General features: G+C 36.1%; 1 protein-coding gene and 1 long non-coding RNA gene across 4 annotated transcripts in view; one reads left to right on the top strand and one right to left on the bottom strand.

Annotated features, from left to right (window-relative positions):
- Positions 1-14,761, top strand: part of LOC125650183 (zinc finger protein castor homolog 1-like) — a 38,967-nt gene extending 24,206 nt beyond the window's left edge. For all 3 annotated transcript variants that reach the window (XM_048878236.2, XM_056153879.1, XM_048878243.2), the window contains exons 3-10: positions 423-552; positions 718-970; positions 2,762-2,978; positions 3,064-3,201; positions 3,331-3,979; positions 4,073-4,195; positions 8,434-8,551; positions 10,425-14,761. In XM_048878236.2, coding sequence (XP_048734193.1) covers positions 423-552; positions 718-970; positions 2,762-2,978; positions 3,064-3,201; positions 3,331-3,979; positions 4,073-4,195; positions 8,434-8,551; positions 10,425-12,590 — 3,794 coding nt within the window. In that variant the 3' untranslated portion in view covers positions 12,591-14,761. The remainder of the gene's footprint in view (positions 1-422; positions 553-717; positions 971-2,761; positions 2,979-3,063; positions 3,202-3,330; positions 3,980-4,072; positions 4,196-8,433; positions 8,552-10,424) is intronic.
- LOC130051652 (uncharacterized) lies at positions 3,296-4,206 on the bottom strand. The gene is made up of 2 exons (XR_008799928.1): positions 3,755-4,206; positions 3,296-3,534 (listed from the first exon to the last, which is right to left on the bottom strand). It is a non-coding gene; the product is annotated as an uncharacterized LOC130051652 (long non-coding RNA).
- Positions 14,762-15,639: the final 878 nt, after the last annotated feature.

Below are 15,639 nucleotides of genomic sequence, written 5' to 3'. Positions count from 1 at the left end.
TGTTGTTGGATTCAAGTTTGGTTAAATCATAATCCCATGGTACTAGGTTAGGGTCATGATATGGGGTCATAATTTTTTTTTTGGTGATTAAATAAAGCAAAAAATCTTTTACAAGCCCTCTTCTGAAGAACTGCATGGTCAAGTTAAGCATTGTGGTCCATGGGCATCTTAATCAATAAAAAAGAAATTTAATCTGTGGTCTTTCCAGCCACATTATCCAACATTTTGTTTTAACTTCATAACACATTCATTAAAATTTGAATGATTTATATAAAAATCTGAAAATGTGTCATGGTACTTTTATGATTTTCTGACGAATGGAATATGCCTACAAGTATTACATGCCATGTAAAGATATATTTGTTGTACATAATATATTAACAACAACGTGCACATTTTTCAACTGATATTTTGCTTTTCAGTGATGAAGGATGATAAATTTACAAACAGTGCAGCCTACATTAAGGCAGTGTTCAACAACCAGAGCCCAGGTGGCTCTCCTAGTCCTATCAAACACCCTGGACTTCCGGACTACTCTAAGTACCTTAAGAGGTATGAATACCAAGAAGTTAGGCCAGTTCCCACAACCCACCCAAATCATTTCTACAGCATGCAGACTGTCCAAAAGCCCAAAGGAAATTAACTCTGAACTGACAAAAATGCAGTATGTTTATATAATGATTTAAGAGATAACAAGTTGATATATATATATTGTAGATTTAGCAGTGGTTCTGAGTGTAAAATCAAATATTGTAAGGAGCTGGGATATCGAGAACATTTCCACTGTATGGACTGTAACTTCCGGGTCTTTGTAAAGAAGGAAGAGATGGTACGCCACTACAAGTGGCATCGTAAGAGGGAGGAGTCTCTTCAGCATGGCTTCATGCGGTACAGTCCCATGGATGACTGCTGTCAGAAGTATGGCAGCTGTACCCACAATGGCCGCCAGACTCACTACCATTGCCTTCAGGTAGCAATGTATGACAATGTCATTAGGTTAATTGTTGATGTTTAAGGTCATGATAGATTCATTGATATAATGGATAGCTTGATTAGAAATTGTTTTTCTAATAAATGTATCTTTTATATAAAGCAATTTTATAATAGAAAGTATGACATTTCAGATGTTGATTCTGATAACTGTTCACTTGTCCAACATGATTCAATGCTGGAACAAACAGTCAAACTTTATACTATCATTTACTGGGTTTCAGGACAACAGCAGTTTTCTTTGACCCAAAAACAGTTCTGTTGCTATTTTCCAAGTACTCATTCTATAACTATTTGTTATACTCCTTATTTTCAGGACATTCAAAACAACAATAATTAACAACAATAACAACTGTCAGACATCATGTGACTTCCACAACCAATGAAATTAAGGGAATTAGTCAGCAGATTGATCATGGGCAACATATCAAAAAACTGTTCATTGGCCACAGGTCAACAGAACAAACAATATGATGTGTTTTGTTAGTGAGGATTTTATAAAGGGGGTGTATCAATGTGTAATTGTTATACACCTTCATCTTTTGACTTGTATGAAATCATTACTATTAAAACACATCATTTTAATTAAAGTAAAAATATTCCTTAAATCCTTTAACTAGTACTGTAAACATTTGGCAGTATATTTATTTAGTACTGTAAACTTATTACATTTGGCAGTATATTTATTTAGTACTGTAAACTTATTACATTTGGCAGTATATTTATTTAGTACTGTAAACTTATTACATTTGGCAGTATATTTTTTAGTGCCTTTGGCTAAAGAGACCTTCCACTAAATCAATTACTAAATCAAATACATTGCAAAATCTCTATTGTATTGTTGCAAAAAACGTAGAATAAATCAAAGCCAAACAAGCAAAAACTTAGTATTCGCTAAATATCATATTTGCTAAATGAAATAAAAGTACATTTACAGTATTCTATTGAGGGGCTGCTGATCAACAGTCTCTGGATTGTTGCCTTGGATCAATCTGTTGACGGATTGTTGCCTTGGATCGATCAGTTGACTAAATGTTTTATTTGTATCAACATGCAGTCTTGAGATTGTTGCCTTGGATCAATCTGTTGACTGATTGTCGTATTTGTATTAATCTTAACAGTCTCAGGATTGTTGCCTTGGATCAGTCTGTTGACTGATTGTTTTATTTGTATTAGTTGTGTAAGTCATACTGATTCTAAAACAGTTCTGAAAAAATAAAGTTGTATAACAAAACAGCTGTAGACAGGGTTTGAGGACAACAGCAGTTTTCTGTTGCCCAAAGTCACAGGCTGAGGGCTACATGTATGTCCTTAATTAAGTCAACAAATCTACTGTTGTTGTCAAATCCAGTCAATAACTATATACTGTCTTTAAACCTAGAAAATAAATGTGTGTAGCTATAAGTGAACTCATCATGCTCAATTGTGAGTCAGTATTGTAAATGGTCAACATTAACTTAGAGGCTCTATATAAGTGGAATTTTTAGCGAGACATAAATTTAGCAATTTTCCCATAAAAATGGGTATATGTAAATATATTTAGCGACAGCTAATTTTAGCGACTTAATGATTCCAAGAAAGATAACTGTTACCTCTGATATATAATAAATTGTTAGCGATATTCAGTTTTAGCGATCTCATCACTCTTGCTAATAATGCCAAAATTAAATGCCTTAGTAGTATAAATTTAATATTGCCCAACTGTAGCTTCCGACTGATTTCTTCTGTATATTTCAGACATTGCCTAATTTTTTTAATTGTTTTTTTTTAGCCTAGCTGTGATAAAGTTTACATCAGTACATCAGATGTTCAAATGCATGCAAACTACCACAGGAAAGATTCTGCTATCATACAGGAAGGATTCCAGAGATTCCGTGCCACAGAAGATTGTGGGACACCAATGTGCGCTTTCTATGGGCAGAGAACTACTCATTTTCATTGTAGAAGGCCAGGATGTAATTTTACCTTTAAGAACAAAGCAGATATGGGTTAGTTACTTCACATCTTATTCATGTAGTATGCTGTAAAATTTGTGCGGTTCAAGGGGAATAACTTGATCTTATCTTGCTGCAGAAAAGCACAAAACCTATCACCAGAAGGATGAGGTGCTTGGTCGTGATGGCTTCAAGAAGTTTATGAAGTATGAACATTGTGGTTATATTGGCTGTCGATATTCCAAACTCAGTAACCATATCCACTGCATCAGACCAGGTAGGTTTCAGGAATGAAAGTGTCTGCATTAACGAGGCTCCACTGAATATACTAAGCTGCTGTTTATTTAAGGATTTTAATTCTCAACTAGAACTTTCATGAACTCATTTTTATTTAATTTTTTTTTAGGTTGTATATATGTACTGCATTCTACTGCACAGTTGTTTTCTCACAAGAGGAAGCATGAACGCCGTGACTTTGAAACTGCTTACAGAAAATTTCGAGAGGACAGCAATGACATGGATTCTAGTCTACAGTATGGGGGAAGTCTAGTCGATGGAAGTCAATCCTGTGCGTCCAATAGTCCACTTAGTCATATGTCCCTCCCAATATCTATCAAGACAGAAATCACAGAGGATGATTTTAAGGAGGAAAGCTGCGACTCCAAGGTCCCTTTGTCTGAACAGTCATTAGAGGACAGTAGCTCTGATGTTAAGAGCCTAAAGTCTGACTGTTCAGAAACTAGAGAGGTGAACAAATCTGAGGAGGAACCCATCACTTTGTCTAAGCATGCAGATAAACTCAGTGGGGAGAAACTAAATGATTCTCTTACTTTGCCTATACCAGGATACACAAATATGGAAGACAGTACGGTCCCTGGTGCAGGGTCTTTATCAATACAATCAAAGTCAGAGGCCAACGCTGTTCCAGGATTGAATGTCTCTTCTTCCAAGGTCAGCCTCCCACACTCCATCCCACCAATGCTGTTATCCAAACCCTCATCCAATACTCAGGAAAGGAGAGAGAGAGATGAATCTTGGAAAAACTACCTCATCAGGTAAAAGAGTGTTTATGATAATAGTAATTGCGGAAAACGTCTGATATCATGAAAATATTGTTAACACCACATTGCACTATACTGTGTTGTTAGGTATACAGCCAATGACCCCTGTAACTCTCGCTGCCAGTACCTGTACAAGGATCACTATCACTGTCGAGTAGAGGGTTGTTTGGTGTTATTCAAATCCAAGGATGGTGTACGAGAACATGCCAGGTAAGTAATTTCTGCGAAAAATATAAATTTAAATTTGGGCGTTTTTGTTGTACTTCTGCAAACTTTTCATGCCCTTCAAAGAAGAGGGGCATATTGTTTTGCATATGTCGGTAGGTAGACAGTACACAGTGCAGTGGTCATTTGTACCTGTATGTTAGCAAGATTAATTCAAGTGGCATATATTGTGCACATTCACTAATAAATCTGATGCATATATCATTTATTAGTCCCCTACCAGCAGAGCCGAAGGTGACTAGGTTTGCAGTCGGTCCGTCTGACAGTCTGGCATATCAGTTTTCCAGTCTGATAGTCTGGCATATCAGTTTTCCACACTTTTTTTATGTCATGCTTGCAGATATTCATTTGATATTTGGTACATTGCTATACAGATTAAGTTAGAAATTTATGCGGAGTTATAGCCCATGGACCTATAAAACAAGTGCAAATGCTCAGTTATTCACACTTTCTTTCATCATCCTTGCAGATATTTATTTGATATTTGGTACATTGCCTGACAAGTTACAGATCAAGTTCAAATCTTGTTCTGGTCCATTGATTTTTTGCTGAGTTATGGCCCTTGGACTTATAAAATAAAATAAACATACTTGTGACAAAATGGAATTTGAATCTGACATATTATATGGCTTTTATTTTATGGGGCCTGGTTATTCTTGTGCATAAACTGTTGATGTATGATTATTCACACAGAATATTACACAGACAACTTGACTTGGGACCGCTATGCTATGTAGTACTTACAGAATGCTTGTTGATCTATCTGTCCACCGTTTAACAGTTTATTGTAGGCAGGTTGATCATGACTAGTAGACGATTTTCAGGTGGTTTTCTAGTGGGGATATATAATGCAATTGTTATCTGACCAATAACCAGGGAAGCCAGAAACATCAAACTTCATAGGCAGGTTGGTCATGACTGTTAAATGACCACTATTGATTTTCAGGTCAATGGTCACTGGGCTTTCCAGCAATTGTTGAGGACCTAATAACTAAAGAACCAGCTAGCATTGGATAGTCATAAATAATTACTAGCAAACAACTTCTATCATTTTTCAGGTCAAATAATCACCATGTTTTCAATTTACTGGATGGAAAAGATTTACTCACAACTAGAATTTTTAGTTAATATCCCATTTCAGCAGTTTGGAAACTTCGAATAATATTTGAAGATATCTTTTTTATATGAAGCCTAGCCATTTTATATGACTGGTGCACATCCGGTTGATCTGACATCCTTTTATTAGGTCACCTGAATCATTCAGGTGACCTATTGCTATCTGTTTTTGTCCGTCGTCGTGCGTTAACATTTGAACATTTTCAGCTTCTTCTCTGAAACCCCTGAACCAATTTCAACCAATTTTGGCATATAGCATCTGTGGGTGGAGGGGAACAAAAATTATGAAATTCGTGGTCCCTGCCCCCTGGGGTCTGAGGGTTGGGGCAAAAACCATCAAAATGAGTGTAATTTTAAAAAATCTTCTTCTTTACTCCTGGACATCAAGAAGCCAAACTGTGGGCATAATTATAATGAGCGTTGAGCCCTCTACCGAAATTGTGAAATTCATGGCCCCTGGGGCAGGGGTTCTTGTGTTAGGGTGGGGCTCTATTGGTCATATAGTGAAAATGTAGAAATTCTTTGAAAATCTTCTTCTCTGTCTCTGGGTATTAAGTAGACAAACTAATAGCATGGTAATGATGAGCAAGGATGCCTCTTTAGAAATTGTGAAATTCATGGCCCCTGGATCAGGGGTTCTGGTGTGTTAGGGTGGGACTCTATTGGTCATATAGTGAAAATGTAGAAATTCTATGAAAATCTTCTTCTCTGTCTCTGGGTATTAAGTAGACAAACTAATAGCATGGTAATGATGAGCAAGGATGCCTCTTTAGAAATTGTGAAATTCATGGCCCCTGGATCAGGGGTTCTGGTGCTAGGGTGGGGCTCTATAAGTCATATAGTGAAAATGCATTATTTCTTTGAAAATCTTCTTCTCTGTCCTTGGGTATTAAGTAGACAAACCAATAGCATGGTTATGATGAGCAAGGATGCCTCTTTCAAAATTGTGAAATTCATGGCCCCTGGGTCAGGGGTTCTGGTATTAGGGTGGGGCCCTATTGATCATATAGTGAAAATGCATTTTATTTCTTTGAAAATCTTCTCCTCTGCTGCTGGGTATTAAGTAGACAAACTAATAGTATGATAATGATGATCAAGGATGCTTCTTTCAAAACTGAAATTTATGGCCCCTGGGTCAGGGGTTCTGGTGCAAAGGCGGGGCTGATTGATTATATAGTGAAAATGCAATATTTCTTTGAAAATCTTCTGTTTTTGTCCGTCGTCGTTTGTCGTGCGTTAACATTTGAACATTTTCAGCTTCTTCTCTGAAACCCCTGAACCAATTTCAACCAATTTTGGCATATAGCATCTGTGGGTGGAGGGGAACAAAAATTGTGAAATTCGTGGTCCCTGCCCCCTGGGGCCTGAGGGTTGGGGCAAAAACCATCAAAATGAGTGTAATTTTAAAAAATCTTCTTCTTTACTCCTGGACATCAAGAAGCCAAACTGTGGGCATAATTATAATGAGCGTTGAGCCCTCTACCAAAATTGTGAAATTCATGGCCCCTGGGGCAGGGGTTCTTGTGTTAGGGTGGGGCTCTATTGGTCATATAGTGAAAATGTAGAAATTCTTTGAAAATCTTCTTATATTGGTTTTATCTAAGGAGTAAATAACCCTTTTCTTTATGATGTCTCAGGCCTAGGTTTTTTAAAAAGGATTATTGATTGAACATAAAAATGACACATGTACTTCATGACCACATAGCTATTCAATGTTTCTTCCATCCAAAAGTAAAATTCTTATATTTAAACACAAACCTAATTCAAACATTGGAAGGTTGTTACATGATACTCAGGTGACCTATAAGGCCCCTGGGCCTCTTGTTATTCTTATTATGTAACCATGATCATCCAATAGTCAGTTGCTAACATTCTGTTCAGATGAAAGCTTTGATCACTTCATTGCATCGTATTGTTTCCTTGCTGGGATTGACTTTAAAGTTGTTCAGGACCCTAAAGATTTGCCTTGATCTAGTATTGATGCCATTTCACTAAGGTTGAGGTCACAGGGCCATGTAACATTGAAATTGTCCAGACTATGACTTTGCTTTACTTTCTTGAAATGACCTCTGTCTTAAATGTTATTGCCAATGAATTGAAACTGTTGTGAATGTGGTCATGTCACCAAGATAAAGTGACAGAACAGTAAAGATATTGTGTCTAGAGGTTAGCTATTCTTGCTTGATATAAATTTAGTATATTCTACATGTAATGTGAAGTTCCCTATGACCAGAGGACCTGAATCAATATGTCACATACAAGGTCATAGAATAAATAGATGTTGAAAATTATCTAAGGTTTAAATCTGCTTCCCTTAATTTGCATTGACCCCAGATTTAGATATATTTGCCTGTGTCTTAAAGGGACTGGTTCACAATTTTTGAAAAAAATATTTTGCATTTTTGATGTTAAGCATTAAAAATATAACTCATTTAATGTTGACAGCCAAAACTTTGACCTTCTGAATGCAAAAGTAAAAGCAATATTTTAGCGTTAAATCTGTGTTATGTAAACAAAGACTCGAGTCTTTTTATGTATACAAACGAATCAGTGAAATATTAATTTTGTGATATAAAGCATCTTAATTTTGCATAGTCACAAATTTTAACTTTTAGATTACACATTTTACCCAAAGAATGCTTGAAACGTGAAAGATATAATAAACTTACATCGATATCCATTTCTTTTGAAAATTTCTTAAACAATAACATACCGCAATCTTTGTTTACAAAACAAATAATAAACTCTCTAAAATGAGCTTCTGTGATAATGTATAACCTTATTATTTATGTGAAATCTTTTAAACACATTCGACAGTAGATTTTGATCATTGAAAGTGAAAAACAAAATTTTGGAGAAAATCGTTAATCAGTCCCTTCAAGGTTGTCCTGGTCTTTGATTAAGGTTATGCCACAATGGTCAACATCACTGGTCAGTGGAATGTGATTTTATTACCATGTGTGGAAGAATAATGCTGTGTGGCAATGGTGATGTGAAATCATATCCAGACTATCACTTTCTAACCCTTGTTTGGAATGCCTTTAATTCAATTTTATATTTGTGTCTTTGTTGATATTGATCTAAATTTTTTCTGTTTCTTGATATAGATTCCATGAATTACAAGACCGTATAACCCCAGTAGCTTACACTATGTATACAGACAATGACACATGTCCAGAGAGCTGTCAGTACAGTGGCAAACAGAGGCACTACCACTGCATATGGGTAAGGCACAAAGGTTACATTGAACTACATATGTGTAAGGCAGAAAGGCCAGATTGAACTACTTATGGAAGGTGAAGATAACGAACAGTGATCAATCTCATAATTCCTATAAGCAATACAAAATAGAGAGTTGGGCAAACACAGACCCCTGGATTTACCAGAGGTGGGATCAGGTGCCTAGGAGGAGTAAGCATCCCCTGTCGACCAGTCACACGATATGGGTAAGGCATAAAGGTCAGATTGAAATACATATTGGTAAGGCACAAAGGTCAGATTGAACTTCAACATGATAAGTAACATCACCTCAGGCTTGACCTTTCTAAAGATTCTGGACCTTGGTAAATTGTGTAATCAAACCATACATGTTATCTACGCAAGCCAAGCGTCCAATTTGCATACTCTTTGGTAGATTTAGTCTCATTTTATAAAGGCATGTTAAAATTAAAGTATCCTGACTTTGGAGGACACCCAATCAAAGTGCACCTTTCATACTAGCTTCCTATTGATTACAGGGCTTCATTGACCATTTTTAGTACAGGGTCCTGTACTGATTTAAATGGGAATTTTACATTGAAAAACTGATATCTTGGGAAAAGTACTAAGACAAACAGTAATGCATTGTTGGTAGAAAAACAAAATGCAGAGTCATTTATATTGCGTAATTTCTAATTTTTATGCTGGATGTTAATAAAGATCCAATAAATACTATGGTATTATGTAAATAAAATGCAACAAAAATTGTTAAATGTACATGCAAAAACTACGGTTGTAGAGATATTAATTAAAATAGTTTCAAAAGTCTGTCTTTTTAAGCAAGCGAGCTGTATATTGACCATTTGACTGTCTTATTAGCATACTATGTGTTATTTTCCCAGCAATTCTTGGGTCTGTGTATATCTAACTACCCTTTAGTGTTTTACACATGATGTAGTACAATGAATTTAGTCTGATAGGTCCTTATTCCTATGTCTACAGTCGATCAACTCAATATCAAATCTTACCAACGCCATTGTTTACTTCCCAACCACGTGTGAAAGCAGTGTGCGCAAAGCATAGATATGCAAATAGGCTAACCGAAGATGTCCGTGAGTTAAGTTATCAGACATCAAACTTGGTACACTGGTACATTGTAAGGAGTAGATGACCCATATTGATTTTGAGGTCACATGGTCAAAGATCAAGGGTCAAAATGGACATGGGAATAAACTGTTCATTCAATATCTTGAGAACCCTTTGCTTGACAGACATCAAACTTGGTTCTCTATACAGCATAAGAAGTATGAGACCCCTATAAAATTTGGGTTCATATGGTCAAGGGTCAAACTGGACATAGTAATATATTGTCTCCAATATTTTAAGAATCATATGCTTGATTGACATCAAACTTGGTACACTGGTATGCCATAGGGAGTAGATGTCCCCTATTGATTTTGAGGTCACATGGTCAATCCACTTTGGACACAGGAAGATATTGTCTGCTCAATATCTTGAATTGGTTTGGTACTACTATCAATTAAATGATGCATGTGTATAACCCTTTTTAATTTTGCACCACAGGGGCAAATATGTTTTACAAACATTTCATGTTTCCCTTACTTTCAGTTCATCCATTTTTATTACACACTAGTATTCTGTAAACATTCACAATTGGGTACGTTCACTTTGATTGGTTGATGATTGTACTTGTACTTGTGATAATTTGCGGCAGGGCATTGGGGAGATATATGAAAATAGGACTAAATCTACTGAAAGGGCATAAGAGTAAGTGAATTGGACACCTGCAAAGATATATTAGATTATTTGTTCTACGTTTATTAAAGAGCTTCACAGAACGTTTTTCAAATGAAATTTTCATATTCTTTTATTTCTTCAGTCCGGCTGCACACATGTTGTACCACATGAAGGCCCTACATTTGGCAGACTTGAACACTACCGCATCCATGAGTATGCAAGAAGCTCTGCTGGTAAGACATATAAATCTTCACCTAAATCAACAGAGGATACACCTAGAAAGAGAGGTCGACCACCAAAATACCCTAGAAACACCATTCCTGTGATCCCCAAGGTAGAACTTACAGAGTTCGAGATGCAAAATTCTTTTGGTGAAGATCCAACATTTATTAATGGGTTCAAGAAATTTGAAGAAGATAATCCCTGTCCAGATGAGTTGTGCCTTTACAGAATGAAGGAACATTATCATTGTGCACGTCCTCGCTGTTACCAGGCCACTGATAGACTGGATGTTCTCAATTTGCATGCAAAAGATTTCCATAGCTTTGTAACCATTCATGAAGGTTTTGAATTCTTTGATAGAAATGTCAATTGTCGCAGACCACATTGCCACAATAACAAAGCCAACCGGCATTTCCACTGTGTGAGACCTAAATGTGATTATTCTTTTGTCCGTCACAGCACCATGTTACAGCACAACAAGAAGCATGAGCAGACGGAAACACCCATCCTGAGCAAAGAGGAACCTCAACCATCACACTCTGACGTTTCCCCAGCTGGATTTATTCCAATAGCCCCAGCTGATCCTAAAGCTGTGATCAAAACATCAGGGACATTTTATCCTTTATCTAGTATCTCTTCTGGACAGTCCACAGTTCAGATATCTACAGTGGCAAGTTTAGATTCAACCATTTTCCATCCAATGGCAGTATCCGGTGCAATGACTGCTGTGCCCATGGTATCAACAGCCATACCATCCACTATGATTACTGCTGCCCCAGGGCTGATAGCTAATACAGGACACCCATTACCCTTGGCTGTTCTTCTCCAGCAAGGTGGAAACAGTATACCACAACCCAGCTGGCCTGACCTTAAGAACAAGATGCATTATGGATTGGATCAAAATTGTGGTCGACCATTTTGTAAGCTAAAAAAGAAAGACCATTATCACTGTTTTGAGTGCAATCAAGCATTTTCTGACATGAACAGAGTCAAGGCACATGTTGCCAAGCATGGGTTGAAATTTGGAAAGAATGATGCACAGCCAGTAGCTGGAAAGACAGCTTTTCCCATTACAATTGCACCAAAGCCTGATCGATCACAAATCATACCTAATCAGGAACACAATTCATCTGATTTAAAGAAAGGCCCAGCAGCACAGAACTCTGATGATGAACAAAATTCACTGGAAGGTGAGCTAAATGCCTCTGATTCTCTTAATCTGAATCCATCAACCTTTTCAAATCTTATAGCTAAAGCTCAGAAAGCTCATTGCACATCTGATCTTCAAAATAATAACTGGGATGAAGATGATGATATGGATGGAAAACTGGTGATTTCAGAAACTGAAACTTGCAATAATGTTGAAGAGGAGGCAATGGATGAAAGTAGTTTTGAGGCCTCTACAGAAGACAGCAACATGTCAGAAAATGTCACAAGCATTTCTAAGCGATCAGGAAGAAAACGCATGAGAACTAAGCATAATGATTTTGTTGACAGTGGTGAAATTATTGTCAAGCAAAGAAGAATAAGCAGTGGTAGCATTAGTACTAAAAGCAGCAAAGATGACAGTATTCCTGATGGATACATCCGTGTCAGACATAAGGATGACTGTCAGTTTGTGAAATGTGCCTACCGCCAGGGAATCACTCACTTCCACTGCACACGTCCGGATTGTGGATACAGCTTTAGTGATCGATCTCGCCTTATCCAACACACCCTAAGGCATGAGAGGATTGACAGTTTGACTGGTGGAGAAATGCAGCAGTTTCGAATGAACCAGCCTTGTGGACGTGAAGCTTGTGAGTATGAAGGAAAGGCCTCCCACTTTCACTGTCTGAAATGCAACTACAACTGCACAGACTCCAGCAAAGTCTTAACTCACCGAAAATATCATGCTAAGTTAGATAACATTAACTCACAAGGTTTTCAGAAGTTTGGAGTCAGTGAAAAGTGTGAAGTTTCCAGATGTCCTTATGAACTCAAACAGACACATTACCATTGCATGAAAACTGGATGCAACTATGCAGTGCTGGGTCCTGCACAGATTGCATCTCACAACATCAAGCATGCTAACGACTCTCTGTAAAAGTATTTTCATCAAACATTGATTAAAAAAACAGTTTCCTGTCAAGTTTTAAAGGCACTTGCGATTCTTACTTTGTAAGTACATTACTTGTGCATCAGCTGATATGACATGAAGAAAGCAGTATGCTTTAAAATAATTCACACTTATTCAATACTTCTACATGCAAGAGAAATGTAAAATGTGAAGTAGTGGTAGAAGTTTGTTGGTAATGAAATGTGATGTGAATGCAAATATCAATAAACATTCCTTTTTGGATACATTTAAACCATAAATCACTGCATTGACAACATAATCAGTATTATTTTTTCAAGGTCATATATTGGTCATTTGATACACAGAACTGATTCGTTGGGGATATTTACAAGGAGAGCACCAGTTCTTTCTTGTGTATACAATGGTTGCACAAATAAATTTCAAGTTTACAATAATGCTATTTTTCCTTTTTACAACTCGACATACATTCTAAATACATTCCTATTTTTTTAAACATTCCTTGGCGGCCTTATCCAGAATTGATATTTCTGTATTTTCTGTTTATTGAGTGGTTTATTGTAGCAATTTTTACTGGCATTGTATTTTTCATTTAAGACTTATTTTGATTTTAAATGAAACCTGATTTCTTTTTGTTGTTGACTGACATGTAATCAATGTAAAACTGCTGAGGTAGTTGTTGTAAATCATATGATTAAATAGGAATATTCAACAGTATTACAACAGATGTCGCACAATCATTCCATAATTCATGTAATGTACATGGTTTTATATACGTATCTAGACAGATTTCATTTCCCATCCATGTTTCTCATAGGCAAAAAATCAGTGTATCAATCATTATGTTATCTATGATCAATGTTTTCAATTGAATTACTGTCTCAGGAGTTGTGTCCCTTTAAAAAGCAATGAAAGTAAAAGTATAAATACCATTTAATTAGTGTGCATGTTGTAACAGTATGGACTGACATATAGTGCCTTAGATACAATTTAAAACTGCTGTTATATATATATATATATATATATATATATATATATATATATATATATCACAAAGCCGATTGAGTATACTCGACTAGGTTCTTCAATTCCTCGGGAGTATATGAAAAATACTCAATCGCCTTTGTGATATTTTTATTATACTACATGTACTACTTGTGTAGATTTTTCTATACTTTTATATATATATATATGTATCTATATGTATATATATATATATATTTGCCCTGTTGTCAGTGTGTGAAATGGATATACGTGTGATTAATTAGTTTTTCATTTACCTTTATGTGCCAAGATGGTTTATTAAATGTGATTGCGTTTACATTTGCAGTATTTGTTTATTCTGTAATACATCATGTTTTTTCTGTACTTCATCAAAATGATGATCAAATTTTAAAATCTGCTCCTAATAGTTAGAATATTAGGGAACAGGAATACAGGGGGGAGAACTCCCTGGATCAGTTGTCTGTTAAGGTCTGTTTGTTGTCTGATTGATTCCATCATGATTCTTGACTGAAGGATTTGATTCTTTCCTTCTTTAATTTCCTCTTTACATGTGTACATTTTTTTAGTTCTGGAAGTCAGTTGTCCGATGGCTACACAAGGTTACTTATACAGATGTAAACTAAATACTTTGTATCTTTGCTAGCCAACAGTGATGTTTTCCTTTGCCAAGAACTATGAAAAAGCAGTGGATTGTCACCCTGGACTTGTAAAGTTGTTAATGTTTTATTGTAAAGCCTCACAACATTCCACATTCAGGATCTCTGTTCCATTTGTGCATTTCTTATGTATAGTACAATCTACACCTTTTAAGACACATTTCATGTCTATTTTTAATAGAGTATCATTTGGAAACAACAGTCTGTTTTGGGTGTCTGTAAATCAATTTACTACATTCCTCTGTCACTTGCAGGAAGGGGGGGGGGACTAAATTTTATTTATGCTTACTTTGATGTGATATAACTACTGATAGTCATAAAGTTGTAGTCATTTAGAGCCTTCCTGTAGCCAGTTTTGTTTTGTTTATTTATATATATTTTACACCTTTTTGTCATACCAATTGTTAAAATATATTTACAGCACATTTGATTTGTTTGTTCCACTAATATTATTAATCACGCGTTTTGTACACCACATTATAGGTTGTAAGAAAATGTGAATAAATTTTCTGCATAAAATATGAGGTTTTTTTTCTTTTTGAATTTTATCTTTGCAGGTTCAACCTAGGGTGGGACTAAGTTGGTCATATAATGCAATATATTTTAGAAAACCTTTACTCCTGAACACGGAGGAGGCAAAATGTTTTCATGATTATTTTGAGCCCTCTACCAAAATTGAAGTTCATGACCTCAGGTTTCATTCCCTAGAGTGGGGCTAAGTTGGTTATGTGATATTGAAAATGTATAAGCTTAGAAAATCTTCCTTACTTCTAGGCATCAAGTAGTCAAACTGTTTGAATTCAATGGGCCCATTATCAAAACTGTGAAATTCATGACCCCTGGGTTCAAGGGTGAGGCTATGTTGGTTATGTATTAAAATGCATAGTATCTTAGAAAAATTTCTTTACTTCTGGACATCAAAGAGCCCTCTACCAAAAGTGTGAAGTTCATGACCCCAGAATGGGGGCTAGGTTAGTCATATACTGAAAATGCAAATGGCTTAGAAAACCGTCTTGACTTCTGGACGTCAAGGAGACTAAATGTGTGCATGGTTATAATAGGCATTGAGTCAAAATTGTAAAATTCATGACCCCAAGGTTCAGATAGATTGATCATACACATTATGTGTTGAAATCTTTGCTGCTGGACATCAAGCAGACAAACTATTATCATAATGAGCAATGTGAAATTTATGTCCCCTGAGTTCAGGTCCCAGGATGGGACTGTTGAAAATGCAATAAAGTGAAATTTCTTGTGACGGTACTTTTGTTGTCCGACACCTATGATCGTCGGCGCCAATATATACATACCCTCACGGTACATATTGGCGTCCATCGCCACATACTGTTATACTATATACTTGCCCTCATTGTACATATTATCGTTCATTGGAATAT

This window comes from Ostrea edulis, chromosome 1, assembly GCF_947568905.1.
Source record: "Ostrea edulis chromosome 1, xbOstEdul1.1, whole genome shotgun sequence".
In the NCBI taxonomy this organism is placed as follows: domain Eukaryota; kingdom Metazoa; phylum Mollusca; class Bivalvia; order Ostreida; family Ostreidae; genus Ostrea; species Ostrea edulis.
This window is presented reverse-complemented; position numbering and strand designations above follow the sequence as displayed.